At 32.5% G+C, this 22,531-nt stretch overlaps 1 protein-coding gene across 5 annotated transcripts; it reads right to left on the bottom strand.

The window, feature by feature from the left end:
• Positions 1-1,136: 1,136 nt before the first annotated feature.
• Positions 1,137-12,217, bottom strand: LOC105117403 (uncharacterized). Of its 5 annotated transcripts, XM_011015057.1 has the most exons (22): positions 11,132-12,216; positions 10,956-11,033; positions 10,641-10,845; positions 10,435-10,543; positions 7,697-7,789; positions 7,389-7,463; positions 7,058-7,150; positions 6,788-6,880; positions 6,567-6,648; positions 6,432-6,491; positions 6,293-6,345; positions 6,190-6,197; positions 6,031-6,081; positions 4,503-4,713; positions 4,271-4,328; positions 3,950-4,006; positions 3,610-3,855; positions 2,270-2,334; positions 2,126-2,182; positions 1,949-2,042; positions 1,583-1,723; positions 1,137-1,496 (listed from the first exon to the last, which is right to left on the bottom strand). In XM_011015057.1, exons 1-22 carry the CDS (start codon positions 11,885-11,887, stop codon positions 1,365-1,367), a joined length of 2,817 nt encoding a protein of 938 aa, XP_011013359.1. In that variant the 5' UTR covers positions 11,888-12,216; the 3' UTR covers positions 1,137-1,364. The 5 variants fall into 5 exon arrangements, with proteins under 5 accessions (XP_011013359.1, XP_011013358.1, XP_011013360.1 ...); XM_011015056.1 differs by lacking the exon at positions 6,190-6,197 and having other exon boundaries at positions 6,418-6,491; positions 11,132-12,217; XM_011015058.1 differs by having other exon boundaries at positions 6,031-6,197; positions 10,641-10,732; positions 10,956-11,032; positions 11,132-12,217.
• Between the last annotated feature and the right edge of the window lie 10,314 nt (positions 12,218-22,531).

The raw sequence follows: 22,531 nt of genomic DNA, 5'->3' as shown, positions 1-22,531 counted from the left end.
CTTTTTTGGGCTTATATCCAAGTCCAAATCTTTGATCAACATATTTTAATTTCGTCACATTGATTTGGTCTAGTGTCCTAGTATTATGATCATACTAAAAAGGAATCCATGTTTCAAGAAGCAATTGGCAGTCATCCTTACTACTTATGAAATCTTCAGCCTTCTCAATATCATGTTCTCAAGACCCCGCTCAGCATTCATGATTTTAAAGACGTGAATATTCTCAACTTCAAAATTTTCAACCTCAATAAATGATAGAGCCATATTCCTTATCATAAAAATTGTTTCTTCAGCATTGATAGTTACTAGCATTCCATTCATGATATATTTCAAGCACTGATATAACGAAGAGGCTACCACTCCAGTCACATGGACCTATGATCTTCCTAACAATAGACTATAGAGAGAATAGATATTCATTACCTGCAGTGTCCCTAAGAACACTTATGAGCTTACATATGGCTCTACTTTCAGGATCTCAATTATCTACCTCGGCGAACCATCATATGCTCTTGTTATTGTCAATCAATACCTTGCCTATCAAGATATTTTTGCATTGCATTGTAATGTATTGTGGTTTGTTATGTCCATTACCATCATAATCCAATTTATCTTTAGTAAAGTACAAATAATTTGAAGCATAAATTCTCCTTTTGCGTAGATTCCCGATGCGGTTTGGAACTCAAGATCTATAGCGTGGCAGGTAGGAAATGCATGGGCATTAAGATCACTTCGTGCAAGTTGTGATTATTGCAGATTCTAGAAAAGAAAGGATAACAGAGAATTGGGCAGATTTGAAGTTAGGAAGGTCCATGAACTAAGACAACAGACAGATTGTGGTAAATATGGAAAAGAGCATGTAGTTCTCTTGCATGCGTTTTCCCTTCTTATGGTTGAAAGCAGAAGGTGCTGCTGCATAGGTGACGATGACAGACAATGCTGTTTTTGCTAAAACATGAAAGATATGCTATGCAGACGTCTGTTTGCACTGAGCAGACCGTAAACGGAAGGCTTTGTACACGTCTGTTTGCACTGACCGTAAACGGAAGGCTTCGTACACGCCTGTTATATCATTATCTGTTATTTTCTCTAAAAAAAATGGAAAGTCGAGATACCAATACAATCATGACATTGAATTTCAGCTTCAGAATCAAAGTAAAATTACCAACTCAATTGAACTAAATGACAAAGCGGTAAGCCCAAATAGCTTCCGTCGAGGACCAGACATGTATATACTTCCTTCAATATCTAGCCTATACATCAATATGAAAAAATAAGATCAAAACTGTAGAAACTAAAAAGATCAGCCGTCTTCTCCCTCACTAAAAATTAACATATATATATATATATATAAAGGCTCCCCATTACTCCTTTCTACATAACCCTATGGACTCGATACTTTGATTAACAATTTTACAGGTGGGAACCGCTTTCTGTAGCATAGATGTCCCTTCAAATCGCACCATCTGGCAGCAGTTTTTTCTATATTTGCTAAGCTGCAAAGTAAAAATCAATTTCAGACAGGTAAACAATAGATTTACAACTATATTAATTTGCACCTTTCATTAAGAACCATTCATACCTGCTCAGGTTTTATCTTCTGAAAACCAAATTTTTCGATCCATATTGATTCGGCCTCTTTGGCAGCTGGAAGCACAAGATTCTGCACATTTAAAAACGCCAACAACTTCTCTATGCAGGAGAACAGTAATTGAAAGTATCCCTGAGAAAGTAAGCAAACCAAGATTCACAACTATATCACAATAGCTGAAAAGTATAAGATATAATAATTTCATGTTCTAAAAATTATTGGGGATTGGAGAGGACTCAAAATACACGACTCCCTCCTGGAAAAAAAATGCTAAATTCAAGCTCACAGAAAAAGCTTACGAGTGCAAACAAATGCCAGAGAAATAACTAAATATCAAGCCCAGCTGATTATCCTCACCTTGCCATGGTCAAAATTCCTTGTTGCAACCAAGGGAAGCTCTGCAACTTCTTCCCCAAAAACTCTTAGTATACCCGCTGATGCGATACATGAGCTGCAAAATTAGAGATCTAGGATTCATAAACATTCCTAAAGCTCCAGATATAGCCAGCTTGGAGATACAAAACTATATCTTACTTGACTATTAACACTGCACAGTACATTCCCCCATAATCTTGGCCCTTTGAGTTCTTACTGAAAAATAGTTGATGTTAATGGCTGCAGAAACTGGCAATGAAATGCTATGCTGTATATAATGGGAAAAAAAATATGAATGCTTACCCATAAACCATCAAAGGAATAAGATCACGTCCAATTGTTGAATCAACTATAGGATCAAGACATTCCTGGAAAATAAAGGACAAAAACATCAGCTTAGCATATCTTGGTTACTTTTATTTGCAGATGAAGCATTACACAAAATACAGAAGCACATAAGAGGAACACAAAATAGAACGACATTATGATATAGATAGGTAAGATTGTGAAGTAAATGATTAAATTTAACATTAACATTGTCACAGTTGTAGGGAGAAAAATAATGCTTGCATGACATCATCAACGAAAGAGGACTCTGAAAACAAATCATCAAATTTCACATATCACTGCAAGCATGCACATGCAGGGATTTAGAAAGTGATAACGGCATCCTCCTAATGAGCAGTCAGAGGCATGCATTGTTTATCAAGTGGGGTTGCAGCAGTCAGTGAGGGATTGACAAGTTTCTGCACTGTATTTTCAAAAAGCTCCATAATTTTTAAACACAAGAATTTAAATCGTCTTTCCAAAGTTATTGACAATCAGAATGATGATTATATATAAAAAAAAAAAAAAAAAATAGATGTTGGATTAAAAAATAAAAAAAATGATAATAAGTATGTTGACCACTAAAGATCAATGCAGGTTATGTTCTTAATGATACTCTTGCTTGCTTTAAATTCCTTCAATTAAGGATTTTGAATGAGAACAAAAGAAAGAGTGGGAAGCAGACAAAGAGGATTGAGTTTAGGGTTCCTCCCCAGGCATTTCTGATTCCCCACACGATATTTCTCATATGTCAATTACTGGTAAGGTTTGATGCCCAGATGAAGTAGGGAAATAGGGAGTGAGGTGGCACATGGGAATTCTTTAAATATTAGAAAACCAATGCGCGGGAATTCTTTAAATATTAGAAAACCAATGCGCGGGAATTCTTTAAAAGGCAGTTTCAATTAAGAAAAACAATACCTGACTAAAAGCATCAAAACTTCATGTGAAGGAGCATCAATCCTAAAAACACATTTTTTATCCTTGTTGAACAGGATTTGACTGAGCATCGAGGTGAAAAGCACCTTGCGCATCACAGCAAACATGCTATTCTTTCATAGCAAGAAAACTATTTCCAAAAAGGACAAAATAATATATTCCAGCACTCTTCTTTAAAGATTGAAACAAAGACAGAAACAAAAGATTTTCATTTATTAGATTTGAAGTCCTCGAATTGGTAAAACAATAAAACCCAATAACAACAAAAACCCAGAATCCTGTCAACAGCTATTAATTTAGAGCAGCACCACCACTGATTACTATATTCAGGCATCAATGGCCAAAGAAATATTCCATAATACATGGACAGCACTTACTTGAAAAATAGAAAGAGCCCGTGAGAGTAAAAGCTTATTTTCTGGAGAAGCAATTTTTCCACTAAGAAGCGTCCATCTCACATCAATACTGTTACTGATGTTTAAACCTTTTTCCTCATGCTTCTTCTTTATATCATTCAAAAGAGAGTCTGGGAGTTTTTCAGCCCCACGAATGAGCAACTTCTGCAAAGTAGAATGGATCCTACTGCAATCCATGCAACAAAACCAGTTCCCTTTTGGCAGTTCCTGCCAAACAAGTAGAATGTTCGCCATAGATAAAAATGAGTTGATGCAAATGATATCCATCTTTAAAGGAAAATAAGATCCTGTACGAACTAACCTTCAGATTTGCCATCTTATGACTCCTTAAACAGCCAACATGAAATTCTTTCTCACACTGGCACAGATCATAAATAAATAGTAAGTGTACCAACCTCTACACAAATTCAAGCAACAATGATTTCAAAATGTAACTCCATGTCCACACAGAGGAAACAGAAGAACAAGATGACATGAAAAAAGAGGAAAGCACCTTATCAAAAAGTGAACATCAAGTTAATTATATAGATGCAAGCACTCTTGACACAAAACTACTTCCCCATCTAAATCACTCAATTTCAATTGCAACAAAAAAGAAGACACGAACTTTTTTGAAAATTACCTGATCACAAAGTATAATTGTGCGTGGACCAAATCCAGATCTCATAAAATCATAACCTCTGCATAAAACAAATGCTAAAGATATATCAAGCTACAGCTAAGTCCAAAGGGATTAAAAGACCAAAAACCATATTTATAGTGACAACTTCTCATTACAAAATGTGTGATGTGGGTCATGAGTTGTTACAAAGTAAATAAGCTCAAGTATTCCAGTTTATCAGTGTAGCAATGACCTGCATAATGCGCATCCTGTAAGTTCAGCTTCTACATTTTTGACAATACGAAAGCATCTCTTAGTTATCTGTTCTATAGAATCAATTTCTGAAACCCTTCCAGCTGCAAAAGCATTTGCATTATGCTCAACAAACTTTTCCCTTTGGAACATATTCTGGCAATGTTGGCAATACCAATTGCCACTGGGAACAGCTGATAGAGAAGCACATCCTACAAAGGCAATAAAATTGTGCAGTCAGGAAATCATCTAGATGCAACTTACAGTCTTATGAGATAAAGATTCGATAATTTGTCAATTTCACAAAGCATGAACACACAAATTCTGAGTAGTGATAGTAATGGCTCACATTTCATGCTTAAAGAACAATATATAATGCAATGAAACCAGGCATGCTAATTGGAGCCGCTAATTTCTCACTAAAAACTAAGCCGCTAATTTCTCACTACAAAATAAAAATCATGGAAGATCTTTCTTTCAACCGAGCTCAAAAAAAGGAACAAGTACTTGCTGGGAAATACATGTTTTCAACCCAAGTCATGGTATTAAAAACACTTTGACACAACACACAAATTCATGGAAGGTGTAAAACTGAAAATGCTACAAAGCTTGGTACGAGTATGCCTAGCAAGTTGTCATCTCAGTTCTCAGCTGGTCAAAGTCCAAACAGTCACTCATCAAAGAAGATTAATAGGTTAATAACAAAGGACACCAGAATTTGAATACTAAACTTCAATTTACAGGACTTAAAATGGACCATCATCCTCGAGAAATGAGGGACTCATAACACTGTTAATTTTTGTGCCTTTAACTATATAGTGAACACAAGCAAGCATTTCACAGGTCAAGAAAATTAAAATATACAGAAATTTCTCATGTTGGAGCTACAATAAGGACAGAAAAACCTAGAATCAATTGGGCAGCCTTTGAATCCACAAGTGACTTCTTTGAATCCAAAAGGTAATTGGGGTTCTTAAGGTCCACAAGGGCAAACAATTTTGTAGAATAGCAAATTCTCAAATATCATTCATTGATGCTCATTTTTTCTTGAATCCACAATGCAAAGAAACAAGAGGAGATTCCATTCAAAGAGAAACTTGAATTCTCAATTTTTATTCATGATAAAAATGACCTTCAATATAGGAAGGCATAACTGTGCTTTATATTTTGGAAGGCAAGAAAGTGCTAAAAGAATCTTATCAAAAATAGGAAATGAACTAATACTCTTAATTAATAATAACTATTAATATTAATTAAGCTAATTTTCTATAAAACATTAAAATCATACATGAGTATACTAATTAAAATACTTATACGATTCAAAATTAATTCATACAGCACTTTTAGCATGGCATTAATTGACCTGTCAAAAGAAAACTAATGCAGAAGATCAAAAATTCAACCAAACCAGAGATAGGAGAGGGCTGTGTCCAGAAGCAGCTTTTAAGTTTCTTGTTGGTAACAATTTGATTAGTTAATCAGCAATTTAAAAGTTTACTTTTCTTATAACCTTTAGAATTTACTTTCACCTTTATGGAAGGCCCTTGGGCAACCATCACAAAGCAGAAGATCCCCGCCATCTGCACAAATGATGCAGAGGTCATCATTATCCCGAGAAGAATACTTCCGACTTTTTGAGAGAGAAATTGCCAAGTCATGGAGTGATACGCCATTAGATGTGTAAATACATGCATAGCTGTGGGGTAAAAACAAGAGACCATGAAATTTTGTGAGGAGAAAAATAGCTCAAAATATAAAGGCAAGTCACATCTAATAAAAAAGAAGACTTACGGTTTTTTGCGAGTAGCCCAACCCGCATGAGCTTCGAACGTTGAGGGGCTGACCTGCACATTAGTCATAAACCATAGATCCATGACAATACGTCTGACAGATGATAAAGGAGTGATGAAGTTTACCCAATAAGAACTACCTCACAATTGCAGCATTGACAAAGTATTCCAAAGCCCCTTTTATACCCACCAAGCAATTTCTGTGCAGAAGAATTTATATTATTTAGTATAAACAATAAGAAAGTAAAAGGATAAGAATATGTGATATTAATCACCTGCCCACGAGCATAATATGCTAGTTCAGTTCCATCAGGTAATCCACCTTCCTCAAAAACCAATCTATGCAACCGCTGATCTCTTGAGAAAATAAGATACCAGGGGCCAGATTAGTAGCAATAACAGAAGACATAAAACACTGCTATGAGAAGAAACATTCAAGCCAAAAGTAAAGAAGAAAAGGGGAGAATAAGAGGGGAAAAAGAAAGATGAAACCAACTTTGTTGTTATTTTCCACTGATATGTCTTCTGTAAAGAGATGCCTGGTGTTGTATTTTTGATGGACTTGGACAATAAAATTGACTTTGATATCCTGAAAAAGGAAAAAAAGGAAATGAGTAAGCATATTTTTTAATGAAGACCATAACATATCACAACTACGCTTTCTATGTTTCATGCAATTTAATAACCAAAACTATTTACTAGCCAGAAAAAGGTGAAAGCAAGACTAGACCAAGCAGAATATCAACAAGATAAAAATGAAACAAACCTTGGTGAGATCTTCTTATACTTCCTTTTTCGTGGAGAGAGATGTACTGAAGCAACTTTGGATGGTTTTGCAATCAAATCTGGTTCTTCTGGTCTGAATTAATGCAGATTAAACATGTGTAAGCATCTACAAAAAAGGCCCATGGCAAACTGCCAACTAAAGCATAAACTGAAATGCTAATTAAGAGTACAACCTAAAATGTTGGGGGACAGGTGGCTTTTTGATGTAACCATAAAGATTATGAACTTTCCCAAAGAGGAAAATTAAACCCTAAGCCAGAACACAATATCATAATAAGCAACACAACAGCAAGATAAAATAGGATACTGACTTTAATGTAATCTTGGATTGAATTCTTGAAGAAACACGCACTGGAGCACTGTTGTTCAAATCTGTTTTTGAAGACCTGAAATCACAAAGATACGAATCTTATACACAAGAGAAAGAGTAGCTAGAGCAGAACAAGGTACACAGAGTAATTCATCAGAACAAGATGACAATTAAAATACATCAGCATGTTTCCACATGCTTCGAAAACAATAACTAAAAATTGCTTAGCAGTTCAAAGCAAGAAGTTAAACATTAGCATTAATATGCTACACTGCAAACAATAAAAAAGACAACAAAAAGGATACTGACCTTCTTTTTTTCTTCCGTAGAGTATTATCTTGTGAGGAAGTAGAGAAAGAGGCAGGCTTGAAGTACTCCAAGGCCAAAACTTGTTCTGGTGAGCTGAAATAACACAGATTGTACTAAATGCAAAATAACCATCTAAAAATCAAACCTTATTTGATAATACACACAGAGACATAAAAATAAAAATAGAAAAAGCTGAAGCCATTTACTGTATTAATGGCACTTGTCAGACGAGATGTATAATAAATGTTTTTCATGCATGCATGGCATGAAATGTGGATTCTTTTAGAATCTTCTCCTAATATGTTTTGTTGAGTCCTTTTTAAACACAATTAGCCAAGCTGAGCTCATGATTATTACACCTGGACATTCATGGTATACCAATGCACTTGAAATATTATGAAATAAGCAAAGTTAATTTATATACTAATTTATCCACTGGAAAGACATCTAAATAGCATGTCAACTTGAATATCAGTTATGATGGTAAGTTGAAGAAAAAGCCAACCAAAAGCAATCAACCATCTAAAACCAATTGCAAGGCAAGCAGCAAGCATATTTCACCAGCAATCACGTCATGTGCAAAAATACAACTTCAGCACATTATAATGTTCTCTAGAAAAAGCTATACTCCCTTCAATAGTAGCTCAAGTATGACAAAAAGATGCACTGTTTGTGTTAATAGAAAAGATAAAACATAGAATTGGTGTAAAACATTAAAACATTCACAAATATTTTTCAATAATAAGCATGTAAATTAGGTCTAGTCAGTATGCTGGGAAGGTATCATGGCATCATACCAAAGTCTTGGAAATGGATCCTACACCAAGGATTTTTAAGGTGAGGGAAGGCTACCTTGTAACCAATGTTGTCAAAGGCAAAAGGCGCTAAAATGCGCCAAGCCTGTAAAATGCCAGAGGGGTTAGGTGCATACTCGAATAAACCAAGGAGAAATGCTAGAAATTAACAAAAAAATAAATATGTATAATATTATATTATATTATAATATATAAATCTAAAATATATATCTTCCCAATTAAGATTAGATCATTAGAAAATATAAAATACCATAACATAGTCATATAAAATTATATTTTTCACCCTTAAAACAAAATAAGAAAATTTATAGGAACAGTGTTGTCAAAGGCCAAACCTGTAAAATGCACAAGGTGCTAGGCGCTCACCTAGGTAGCGCTTCATTAAAATTCATCGCCTGAGGCTAATAAAGGCGATGTGGCCTCGCCTTACCTATAGCGCTTAAGCAAGCACCTAAGCACCTTTTGACAACGCTGTTTGTAATAGAAGCCCAATCATAGACATAAACAGGGTGGATGATGCACACTAATCAAAAGATTAACCACCACAAAGCTATGAGCATGGCATAAATTTGCAATATGAGTGATATGCCAAACTTCACATAAAGCATTTCGATTGCATCAAGCAATAAAGGCAATAAGAAATCTGTTTTAGATTGAGATCACAGTCACGTTTACATGTGCAGGCATTACATGACAGTCTAAGCTTAAGTCTGAAATGACGTACCAAAATCTGTTGCATGTTTAACATAACATAAATATCCAAATCATTTGTGTAATAGTGACATTTGTTGTTTAAAGCCATAACTTCAAGTATTGTCTAATTGCCTGCTCTAGCATCCTGATTCTAACCATATAAATACAAGGATCATCTCAAACAGAGTTTATTTACTTATCCCAATCATAAAACAGACAAATTTCCACTGATGAAAGCATCTGCGAAATTTCTGAAGGGAATTTTTGCATACCCACGCACCCACAATCAGGAATCAAAAGATCACTCTTCTCTGCAATTAACATAACCAAAAGATATGAAGGCAAAACACAATTTCGCAAGAAGCACACCAGAGACCCACATATTCCCGAAAGAACTTAATAAGAGATAACAAAGGAAAAACAAACAGAAATGAGAGCCTAAAGGAAAAGTGGCCCAGCATTAATAAAAACTGGCCAGATGTTATGGTGGGAATGTTTGCATAACCACGCACCCAAAATCAGGAATCAAAAGATCACTCTTCTCTGCAATTAACATAGCCAAAAGATATGAAGGCAAAACACAAGCTTGCAAGAAGCACGCCAGAGACCCACATATTCCTGAAAGAACTTAATAAGAGATAACAAAGGAAAAACAAAGGAACAGTGTGCCAGAATTAATAAAAACTGGCCAGATGTTATGGTCTTCAGATTTATTATCCATCTAAAGTAAGATCAAGGATGGCAGGTTTCAACACTTTTTTAAAAGTAGGCATGAAACCATCTAACTTGGGATAATAAGACCAACTGGAGAAAATTATGTTAGATGATGCATCATATATTCTAAAAAAGACATCTATTAAAATTTTTCTCTAAGGTGATTCCAACATACCATGAAGCATGGACCACTAAAGCTTTTTATGAAAGCCAAGAATAAATTATCCTACTTTCCTGATTGAAGCAAGCAAAATACAAAACATTACAATAAACAATAAATCAGAACATCATCATATTGAGCCTAAACTACCAGTTTTAGGGGGGGAAATAAAGAAAATCAGTAAACCTAGCTCACCAAAGCCCACGAATTACATTGCTTTCATGAACTTAAACAACCAAATTTCAACAGATTAAAAGAAAATTTGCAAGCCTAGTTCACCAAAATGCATGAATAAGAAATCAGAAAGTGCAAAAATTAACAGCTGCAACTGATAACCATTAAAAAAAAACACATACCTAGATATTATACTAGATCCAATAGTTAGGGTGGGATGAGATTCCTTTGACTCTGCACATAAGTTGCATAAAGGCCTAATTGTGCCAACACAAATAGAAGGAAAGATACCTACATCATTCAACAACCAAAGGATTCAACATCAAGAAGCTTTGGATATCCTTTTGATAAGAATTTTAATGAAATGAAAGAAAAGCAAATAGCTCACCTTTGCATCTTTTACAAGTGAAAGTTCTTTCCACTGGCAAACCACTAATGGCACTTTGAATAGTTGTTTCCAAAGAGTCCAAAGGAGCAGCCCTGCATGCATTCAATACATCAAGCAGGCTCTTCCCATTCTCAAAACATATGTATTGTGCTGCTCGTCTATATTGCTTGATAGCATGAATCTCAAATTGGGATGGTGGAATAACCTACATTAGTGACAAAGCGACAAAAGAAATAAGCAAAAACATGCAACGATCGTTCAATATATGAAACCAATCTGTATATCAAACTACATAAGAGCAACACGAATACTCACTCTACGTCCATTGCAGAAAGCACATGAACACAAAATCCCAACATCTTTGATTGTGCCCCGAAGACCAAACGCCTGAAACTAAAGCACAGAAAAACAAAAAGGAAAAAATCATGAACCATCACTCTGCATTAAAAAAAAGGGATTTAGAAGACTTGGGAATGTCAAAGCAATTATACCTTCTTGCCACCCATGTAAACAACAGGTACCCCCTCAAGCAAACCAGTCTCAAACAGCTCTTTAACTGTCATTGGTACATTATCCAATGCAATCTTTTTGGACATTTTCAACTCTAAATTCTTCTTTGGAGGCGTCAAGGCACTCCCTTCAGCTATCATCTCCACATCCACTCTAGAAAGGGCTTCACCTTCAATAGCTTCTGGTCCTTCAACAGTAACCTCAACTGCTTGCAACTTAATCTTCAATTTTGACTTGGTAACCCTCTTCGGCCTATTATTACTGTTAGGCTCACCATTCTCACCAAAAACAACTACGGCCATCTCGTTTGCCCCTCTGATCGCCAGAGATCCCTTACTCTCATCTTTAGAAATCCCCTTTCCGACATTATTGCAATTGATATCCTCGCCAATTACAGTCTTGTTATTAACTTGATGACATTTAAAATTATCATCATTAATCGAAGCATTTATTGCATTTGCTACATCAATTTTCGACTCCTCTAAGCTCTTAATTCTCTTAACATGTCTATCATCATCCTCCTCCGCAATCAATTTATCACAATCATGATTGTTGTTGTTGTTGTTGTTGTTGTTGTTGTTGTTTCTAGTCTTCCTTCCTCGAGTATAGACAATGAAACCATTTACCTTAGTAACTTTGAACCTCTTATTGAGATCATCGTCAGATAGTTGAGCACAGGAGGAACTCGACTGGGTCGTCCGACCGAATGAACTCACAAAACCTAGCTCTCTCTTCATTCCTTCCAATCGCGAAGATCACAACTGAGGATTAGAAGAACAAAATAAAGCATGAAATCTGGAATTATATATGTTATTCTAGGGTTTCGGAAAGTGGAAGAGAGGAATTGAAAATGGAGAGATGTGAGAAGTTAGGATTTTTTTAATTTTGGTTAGGGGTAGAGTTTTATTGAGGGTTTGATTTCGAATTCGTCGATTTTCTACGAGAGAGAGGAAAGCGCAGGGGGAGGGAAGGGGAGGCGATGAATGGAGGAGTGACCAACTAAAGAAAAGACGAGACAGTAGCCTACGTCAGGACCTGTTAGTAAAGAATTAAAATGCAACAACACTAATTATTCATGTTTTATTACAATTACAACCCCCCGCTTGATTTTTGTACTTCCTTAACAACCCTATCTTTCCTCAGTTTTTTTATTCCTGTTTTATGGAAAACCGCATATCTGGTCCCTATAGTCTTTGATATTACTCATATTGCCCCTCTACTCCAAGATGTTTCTTAATATAATCCTTCCGTTCAACTTCCTATCAATTCTTGAAACGGAACCTGACGCGGCGGGGAAAATGCCTCCGGAATTCACAAAGAATTGGACAGCAATTTAATGGAGGGACCAAATTAAAAAGATTTATTGAGTAAAGAAACCAACCATATAAAAAATAGTAAAGGGCAATATTAATTAAGAGTACAAACACTAACTATATTATTAATCCTCTTTTCTCCCCACGATATTTAGTTTCGTACAAATTATTGTGTTTCTCATAAAATCTCAAATATTTTGTTTTAGAGTTTGCAATTCTTGTATTTAGTATTATGTTGTTGGATATTTTATAATTAAAAATATATTAAGATGATTTGTTTTAGTTTTTTATTTTATTTTTGACATTACTCATTAAAATTATTAACAAACAATTAAAAATATTAATTTAATATTTTTTAAATAAAAATTACTTTAAAAATCATATACTACCACAATATCAAACGATATCTTTATTAAAACTTTTTATTTGTATGATGATGTAGGTTTCAAGAGATGTTCAAAAATAAAATAATACTTCAAGTTTCTAGAAAGCTCAAATAGAAAAAAAAAATAGAACTTTATGTTCAAAAGAAATATATATCCACCAAGAAAATTACAAAACTAGTTTTCTAGTTTTTTAAATTTATACTAGGTTTAAAAAATACATCACAAAGGTTCTTCATAGTTTTTCAATACAAGATTTCAAATAATTTTTTAGTAAAATAATATGAACAGTATAATTTATATACATATATAAGTATTTTTTAGCAATGTAAAAGATTAAAACTTTTTTTTTCATATTTAATTAGTATCATAAATTTAATTTTTATTATAAACTTAATATTAAGAAAAAAGATTGAGTTTGAAATATATCTTTTATGATAATTTATAATTTTAAAGGAATAATATTAATATTATAATTAGATTATCATAAATACAAAATATTAACATAATTATTATAAATTATAGTTTTGATTGTTTATAGAAAAAAAATTATAGTTTTGACATATGACACGACTAAAAGATTGATATCTTTTTCCAAGTGTAAGAGTGTCGAATTAATAAATAACCCGGCAAGACCGGGGTTGAACCACAGGGAGATTAATTGTACAGATTATAAATAACAATAATACAACAACAATAATAATAGTAATAACAATAATAACAATAACAATAACAATAATAATAATAATAATAACAATAAAGAAAAAGAAGGAGAAGAAGAAGAAGATAATGAGAACTTTGAGATGGAATATTAATGTAAGGATAAAATAATGATAATAACAAATGTTAAGGTTAGAGGATCTACTAATGGTATGTCAAACAAATATAGTATAAACTCTTATTATTCAATTGAAAACCACACACAAAGGATGCTTCAATTAGATTATAGATTGTTAACATGATTACATTAGTCATCTTATTCGATTAATGCTAATACTTGTAAATCTTGTCAAGCATTCATGATTATAACTTATGTTAACAACAAATCAAGTTTCTTTCATAGCTCAAGTGTCGGTTATACCATACAGTATGGGCTATGAAAGTGTCAAGCATTTGTTGTACCAAGTATTATACAACATAAATTAAGATTAGTCATTTAACAAGCAAATTATTAAAGAGTGAACAAGATAACAAATACAAAACATGTTAGTATCGAACATTAAAGTCCATATTAAGTTTACACTATACTTATTCTTACACCATTAGTGTAACCTTTTTACCTTGACATAATAAACTTAGTTAGACATAATAAAAGAAAGAAAAATAAATAAATAAAATAAGAACGTAAATAAGATAAAAGTTAACTAAGTAAATGAAAGGAAATGAAGGGCATAAACTTGATATTAATGAAAGCAAAGCATAAGCAATACAAAAAATATAAAGAGAGAAAGCAAGAGCATGATCTCGATATAGAAACCAAGATGCCTAAATGCATGGCAAATGCCTCCTTTTATAGGCCAAAATTGGGAACTATTGATTTGATGACTAATTGATGAGTGGGTGACCAACTCTTGACTTGGTGACAATCTTTATCTTCTCTCGTCTGCCCAAAATGTCATTGATAACGTCAAAATTGGAGCCACTTGAAAACATGAAAGTTGTAGGAAATTGTCTTCGCTTTCTTGTGTATTACTAATCAACATATTTCAGTTATTTTCTGTGGAGAAGTTCATCTTTCTTTTTTAATAAAAGAACATATTTTTTTCTTTTTTTTATTGCAAATGAAAAACTAGAAGGAAAAAAACCTTTGAAAATAGAAAAGAACAATAATTTTTTGTTATCAAATTGAGCATTACTCTAAAAGCTATGTGATTTTTATTGTGTACGACTTCATTGTTCATCCTCTCAGACATTATTATAAATGAGTAACACGACTAAAAGATTAATGTCTTTCCCAAGCTAAAAGTGTCGAAGTAATAAATAACCCGGCAAGACCGGGGTCGAACCACAGGGAGATTGATTGTATAAATTATAAACAACAATTATAAAAAACAACAACATCAACACCAATAATAATACTAATAATAATAATAATAAAGAAAAAGAAGAAAAAGAAGAAGTTGATGAGAACTTTGAGATGGAAGATCAATTTAAGAATTAGATAATGATAACAATAAATGTCAAGGTTAGAGGATCCACTAATGGTATGTCAAACAAGTATAGTATAAACTCTTATTATTCAATTGGAAACCACACATAAAGGAGGTTCCAATCTGATTATAGATCGTTAACATGATTACATTAATCATCTTATTCGATTAATGCTAATACTTGTAAATCTCATCAATCATTCATGATTATAACTTATGTTAACAACAAATTAAGTTCCTTTCATAGCTCAGGTGTCGGTTATACCATACAATATGGGCTATGAAAGTGTCAAGCATTTGTTGTACCAAGTGTTATACAACATAAATCAAGATTAGTCATTTAACAAGCAAAGTATTAAAGAGTGAACAAGATAACAAATACAAAACATGTTAGTATCAAATATTAAAGTCCATATTGAGTTTACATTATACTTATTCTTATAGCATTAGTGTAACCTTTTCACCTTGACATAATAAACTTAGCTAAATATAATGAAAGAGAGAAACAGAAGTAAATAAGATAAGAACATAAATAAGATAAAAGTTAACTAAGTAAATAAAAATAAATAAAAGAAATAAACAAGATATTAATAAAAATAAAACTTAAAAATACAAAGATATAAAGAGAGAAAGCAAAAGCATGATCTTGATCTGGAGACCAAGATAACTAAATGCATGGCCAAAATTGGGAACTATTAATTTGATGACTAATTAATGAATGGGTGGCCAACTCTTGACTTAGTGACAATTCTTATCTTCTCTTGTTTGCCCAAAACATCATTGATAACGTCAAAATTGACACCACTTAAAAACATGAAAGTTGTAGGAAATTCTCTCAACTTTCCAAAAAAAAGAAAGAGGTCATTTGAACTTCTGGAACTCTAGATAGGGGCTTGATTAATACTTAAAAGTGCATTTTTATCAAGGTTTTATATCATCATTTTGCACTTGAAGTATCAATAACTCCTTAACTGAAGCATGTTTTATAATAACGTATCTAATAATATAAGATACCTTTAATTTGTGGTAAATGTTCCTTTTAAATTTAGGCCTATCATATAAATGAAAGGATTGATTGGTGAATTTAAGAAGTGAAATTGAAAGAACAAAGAGATGGCCAAACTAGGAAAAGAGATGCCGGTGTAATCCAAACTAGAATACTATTCGGTAATTGGGTCATATCTAAAGTTGTAGATCTCAGATTTAGGTCTACTTTATATGGATGGAAATGTAAGACATAGGCCTACAACTTTCATATGGAGTTTAAGATTTAAAAAGGTTTATGTCTAGCTAAGTTAGTTATGTCAAGGTGAAAAGGTTACACTAATGGTGTAAGAATAAGTATAGTGTAAACTTAATATGGACTTTAATGTTTGGTACTAACATGTTTTATATTTGTTATCTTGTTTACTCTTTAATACTTTGCTTGTTAAATGACTAATCTTGATTTATGTTGTATAACACTTGGTACAATAAATGCTTGGCACTTTCATAGCCCATAATGTATGGTATAACCGACACCTGAGCTATGAAAGGAACTTGATTTGTTGTTAACTTAAGTTATAATCATGAATGCTTGACGAGATTTACAAGTATTAGTATTAATCGAATAAGATGACTAATGTAATCATGTTAACAATCTATAATCTGATTGGAACCTCCTTTGTGTGTGGTTTTCAATTGAATAATAAGAGTTTGTACTATACTTGTTTGACATACCATTAGTGGATTCTCTAACCTTGATATTTGTTATTATCATTGTTTAATCGTTACATTAATATTCCATCTTAAAGTTCTCATCTTATTCTCCTTCTTTTTCTTTATTATTATTATTATTGTTGTTATTATTATTATTGTTATTACTATTATTATTGTTGTTGTTGTTATTATTATTGTTGTCATATTATTGTTATTTATAATTTGTACACTTATCCTCCATGTGGTTCGACCCTGGTCTTGCCGGGTTATTTATTACTTCGACACTCCTGCACTTGGGAGAAGACATTAATCTTTTAGTCGTGTCAGGGCTAAACACTAAACAGTGTTCGGGCTATAGGATAGATTCAGACTTATTTATTATTGTTACTATTTGGACTTGAAAATGACCTCTTTAAATCATGGGCTCCCATGAATGTTGTAGGTCTATGTCTTACCTTTTTATCCATATAAAATAGACCTAAATCCGAGATTTACAGCTCCAAATATGACTCAATTACCGAACAGTGTTCCGGTTTGGACTCCACTAGCATCTCTTTTCTAAGTTTGGCCATCTCTATGTCCTTTCAGTTTCAGTTCTTAAATTCATCAATCAATCCTTTTATTTATGTGATAGGCCTGCATTTAAAATGAACATTTACCACAAATTAAAGGTATCTTATATTGTTAGATATATTATTATAAAACATGCTTTGGTTAAGGAGTTATTGATACTTCAAGTGCAAAATGATGATATAAAACCTTGATAAAAATGCACTTTTTGGTATTAATCACACACCCCAACCAGCTTATTACTAGTCCCTAGTAATCAAAGCATTAAAATAGAAAAATAATTTGCAAATTCCACAAAGCAAGGTATTCATCATTCAACTTCCATTAATCTATCCGAATTAACAAACTCTCATTAAATTTATATATTTGCTTAATACCTCTTAAACAAGATACTAATAAACCTTTCTTTTATGCTCAATATATCAATACATAGTTATGTGGCTTTCCTTGGAAAAAAACAAAATTTTTGTTCTAATGTTTAAGGTTAACTTCCTTGGGTTGAGATTTGTTTTTTTTAAAATATATATACATATAACTTAAAACACAATGCATCTTTAACCCATGTAGTGAGCTTTCAGCCAATGACTCCCAAACCAGTTGATCTTAGGGCATTAGGTGTTGATATACCTCTACGAGCTTAGTAACTCGGGTTGCAGATACTAATACGTAGATAGTGCAATATTTGATTCCCTTAAACGTTTTTCCTCAACCCATGTAACAAGCGTTGAGCTAATAGCTCCCAAGTTAGTTGACTTTAGGGTATTAGGTGTTAAAACACCCTTTTGGGCTTAATTGCTTATGTTAGGGAGGCTACGAAACCAAACTTATCTACATTTTTATTATTATTATTATTTTTGCTCTTTTTTTTTTTCAAATTATATACTATCCATTTCCCTTAGTTGTTACCTTTAACAAAAGAACATAAATAATGTAATAATCCAATGTATAACCTATAATTATATGTTGAAGTGTGTATGTGAAAATTAAGGTTTAAGAATACATGTTAAATGATTATATGAGTAGAATTAAGTGATAATAATACGAGAGTTTATAAACCTGAATATTTCAAGAAGTATTATAATAGACCTTATTAAGAATGGTTACTAAGATGTGTCTCAAGAGTCACTTTAACAAAAGAACTCTTTTATTTTGTCATTCTAGTAACAATAATTTTGCATATGCTTTATGAAATAGAAAACACAATTAATTAATTTTTTTTAATATCAACTACTACCCTCTTCCCCTAACCAAAATGAGACATTGTCCTCAATATTCTAAGGTGGAAAGATAGAGTATAGAAGACATTACCTGAAACACCGAACACTGACAAACCTGAAACACACTGAAACAAATATAAGAAAAAAAACACAAATATTATGCTATTAATAAAACCAAAAGACACAAGTTTTTACAAATTAAGACTCAAATCGCAGTTGTGATTGTGGCTCATATCTTTCCTTGGTTTTATGTCTAAGAATGACTTAAATGCCCTTTATGGGTTGGGGATAGGCTTCCCATTCAGTTTTCTTAAAAATTGGCAAACAGTGTCTTTTTTAGTCAGATTCTTGAGACTATATCGAGCATGTTCTTTATGGAATAGTGCCCATAAATCATGAATTGCATGATGCACATCTCCACTAGGATGTATCTCAAAAGTCAATAAAAGATTATCTAAAAACCCTTTACTCAAGTCATCCTTAATGAATAGTATTTTATCTTCACGGTTTAGAGATACCATTCCTAAAGAACAACATTGTATATTACAAGTCCATTTGGCACATCGATGGCAGACTTTCAGTCGTTTTGCACGACGTTTCTTTGCAAAAGTGCTTTTATATGTTCCAGGCATGTGTGAAATGAAAGAATTGGAAGACTCATCTGATAATCAGGCCTTTGCTTCAATTAACCAGCGAATCTCTTCAGGAATTCCATGGTTCATTAACAACCTCATTCCTGCACACCTAGCTCGATAAATTTTTATAATCGCATTTTGAGGTAAAGTGAGAAAATACTTTTTCAATTTTTCAAGAGTGGTGTCCATTTTTTAATATGAGAAGTGAAAAAGAGATGTAAAGAGAAGAGAAGAAACAAGGAATATTTTTCAAGAGTGATGTCCATTTTTTAAGATGAGAAGTGGAAAAGAGATGCAAAGAAACAAGAAGAAACAAGAACATATATATATATATATATATATATATATCAGTTATCATGAGAAACTGAAAGAACCGACTTAAAAGTCACGGAGTATCGTTATCCGCCATTTAACCAGGATGAGAGAAACTAGCAAACCACAAGTCACAAAAAAAAAAAAACAAAAACAATGTGAGAAAAACAAAATAATCAACCTTTATCTATAGAATCATTCAAACCAGTGGATTCATTTTCACTAGGAAAATTATCAAAATAAGCTTTCAAACGATGTCCATTTATCTTAAAAACATTGTCATTCTTTGGATTCTCAATATCAAAGGTCCTATAAGAATACACACGTTTCTCAATAAATGGACTGCTCCGTCTTGATCTTAACTCTCTAGGGAATAAAATGGAGTTGAGAATTATAAAACAAAACCTTTTGACTAATATCAACTTTTTGACAATTTTCACAAATTTTACAGAATGTATGCGTATCTTTGAACATGGTGTGCCAATAAAATCTATTTTGAAAGATTATCATAGCTCTCTTTTTTGACAAAAAATGACTCCCATATGCTTTAGAATGACAAAGTTTAATGATACTACTTACCTCATTGTCAAGAATGCATCTTTAAAATATTTGATCAGGACAATATTTGAATAAGTTAGGGTCATCCCAATAAAAGTTCTTCACTTCGTTCAAAAACTTTCCTTTGTCTTAGGTACTCCAATGACCTAGCAAATCTTCTGAAACAAGAAAATTGATATTTTTATCATACCAAGGCATTAAACAAAGAGAAAGTAAGTATTCATTAGAAAAGTAATCATCGATTGGTGTGATGTCAGATGTCAAATTTGTTGTCACTTTTGACAAAAGATCTGCATCAATATTTTTTATGCCTTTTTCATCTGTGATTTCTTTCTGATAATAAATCATTTGCACATCTTCAGATTCCTCAAACTCTATTTTACTCATGGTAGATTTAAATTAATCATAAACTAAGTCATCAATAAGATCTACGTCCTGTGAATTACTATCATCTCTTGGTTGTTTGTAAATGTTGAAAATATTCATCTCCAATGTCATGTTTCTAAAAGATAGCTTCATCTGTCCATTCTTAGAATTAATTAATGCATTAAAAGTTGCAAGAAATGGACGTCCTAAAATAATAGAAAATGAATTACATGCTTTAACAGGTTGTGTGTTCAAGATAAAAAAATCCACAAGATAAATAAATTTATACACTTGTACTAACACATCTTCAATTATTTCTTTAGGCACTTTTACAGATCTATCGATAAGTAAAATAGTTACAGAAGTTGGTTTTAACTCACCTGGATTGAGACTTTGAAAAACTGAATATGGAAGTAAATTCCTTTCATACCTCAAGTGTATGTTATACTTATAAATCTCATCAAGCATTCATGATTATAACTTATGTTAACAACAAATCAAGTTCCTTTCATACCTCAAGTGTCGGTTATACCATAGAGTATGAAACAAATCAAGTTTTTTTCATAGCTCAGGTGTCGGTTATACCATACATTATGGGCTATGAAAGTGTCAAGCATTTGTTGTACCAAGTGTTATACAACATAAATCAAGATTATTCATTTAACAAGCAAAGTATCAAAGAGTGAATAAGATAACAAATACAAAATATGTTAGTATCAAACATTAAAGTCCATATTGAGTTTACACTATACTTATTCTTACACCATTAGTGTAACCTTTTCACCTTGATATAATAAACTTAGCTAAACATAATGAAAGAGAGAAACATAAGTAAATAAGATAAGAATATAAATAAGATAAAAGTTAACTAAGTAAATCAAAGGAAATGAAAGGCATAAATTTAATATTAATGAAAGCAAAGCATAAACATTACAAAAAATACAAAGAGAGAAAGCAAGAGCATGATCTTGATCTGGAAACCAAGATGCCTAAATGCATGACAAATGCCTCCTTTTATAGACCAAAATTGAAAACTATTGATTTGATGACTAATTGATGAGTGGGTGACCAATTATTGAATTGGTGACAATCCTTATCTTCTCTTGTCTGCCCAAAACATCATTGATAATGTCAAAATTGGAACCACTTGATAACATGAAAGTTGTAGGAAATTGTCTCAGCTTCCTTGTGTAAAAACTTCAAATTATTTGGACTTCTAGAACTTCAAATATGGGCCAAACACTGAACAGTGCTCGGGCAGAGGACAAATTCAGACCTCTTTGTTGTTGCTCTAATTTGGACTTGAAAATGACCTTTTTAAATCTTGGGCTCCATATCAAAATTGTACATCTATGTCTTACCTTTCCATCCATATAAAGTAGAGCTAAATCTAAGATCTATAGCTCTAGATATGACCCAATTACCAAATAGTATTCTGATTTGGACTACACCGGCATCTCTTTTCTAAGTTTGGCCATCTCTTTGTCCTTTCAATTTCAGTTCTTAAATTCATCAATCAATCCTTTTATTTATATGATAGGCCTACATTTAAAATAAACATTTATCACAAATTAAAGGTATCTTATATTATTAGATACATTATTATAAAACATGCTTTAGTTAAGGAGTTATTGATACTTCAAGTGCAAAATGATGATATAAAACTTAATAAAAATGCACTTTTGAGTACTAATCAACAATCCTTATCTTCTCTTGTCTACCCAAAACATCATTGATAATGATAGAAAACATGAAAGTTGTAGAAATTGTCTTAATTTTCCAGGAAAAAATAGAGGTCATTTAGAATTCTAGAACTTTAGATATGGGCCAAATACTAAACAGTGCTCGGGCTGAAGGACAGATTCAGACCTCTTTGTTGTTGCTCTAATTTGGACTTGAAAATGACCTTTTTAGATCTTGGGCTCCATATCAAAGTTGTAGGTCTGTGTCTTACCTTTCCATTCATATAAAGTAGACCTAAATCTGAGATCTACAGCTCTAGATATGACCCAATTACTAAACAATGTTCCGGTTTGGACTACACCAGCGTCTCTTTTCTAAGATTGGCCATCTCTTTGTCCTTTCAATTTCAATTCTCAAATTCATCAATCAATCCTTTTATTTATATTATAGGTCTGCATTTAAAATGAATATTTAATATAAAACATGATGATGTAAA

The sequence above is a fragment of the Populus euphratica genome, unplaced genomic scaffold (genome assembly GCF_000495115.2).
Source record: "Populus euphratica unplaced genomic scaffold, PopEup_1.0 scaffold1326.1, whole genome shotgun sequence".
NCBI classification, from domain to species: Eukaryota; Viridiplantae; Streptophyta; class Magnoliopsida; order Malpighiales; family Salicaceae; genus Populus; species Populus euphratica.
The sequence above is the reverse complement of the archived record's forward strand: the minus strand, read 5'-3'. Positions and strand labels throughout refer to the sequence as shown.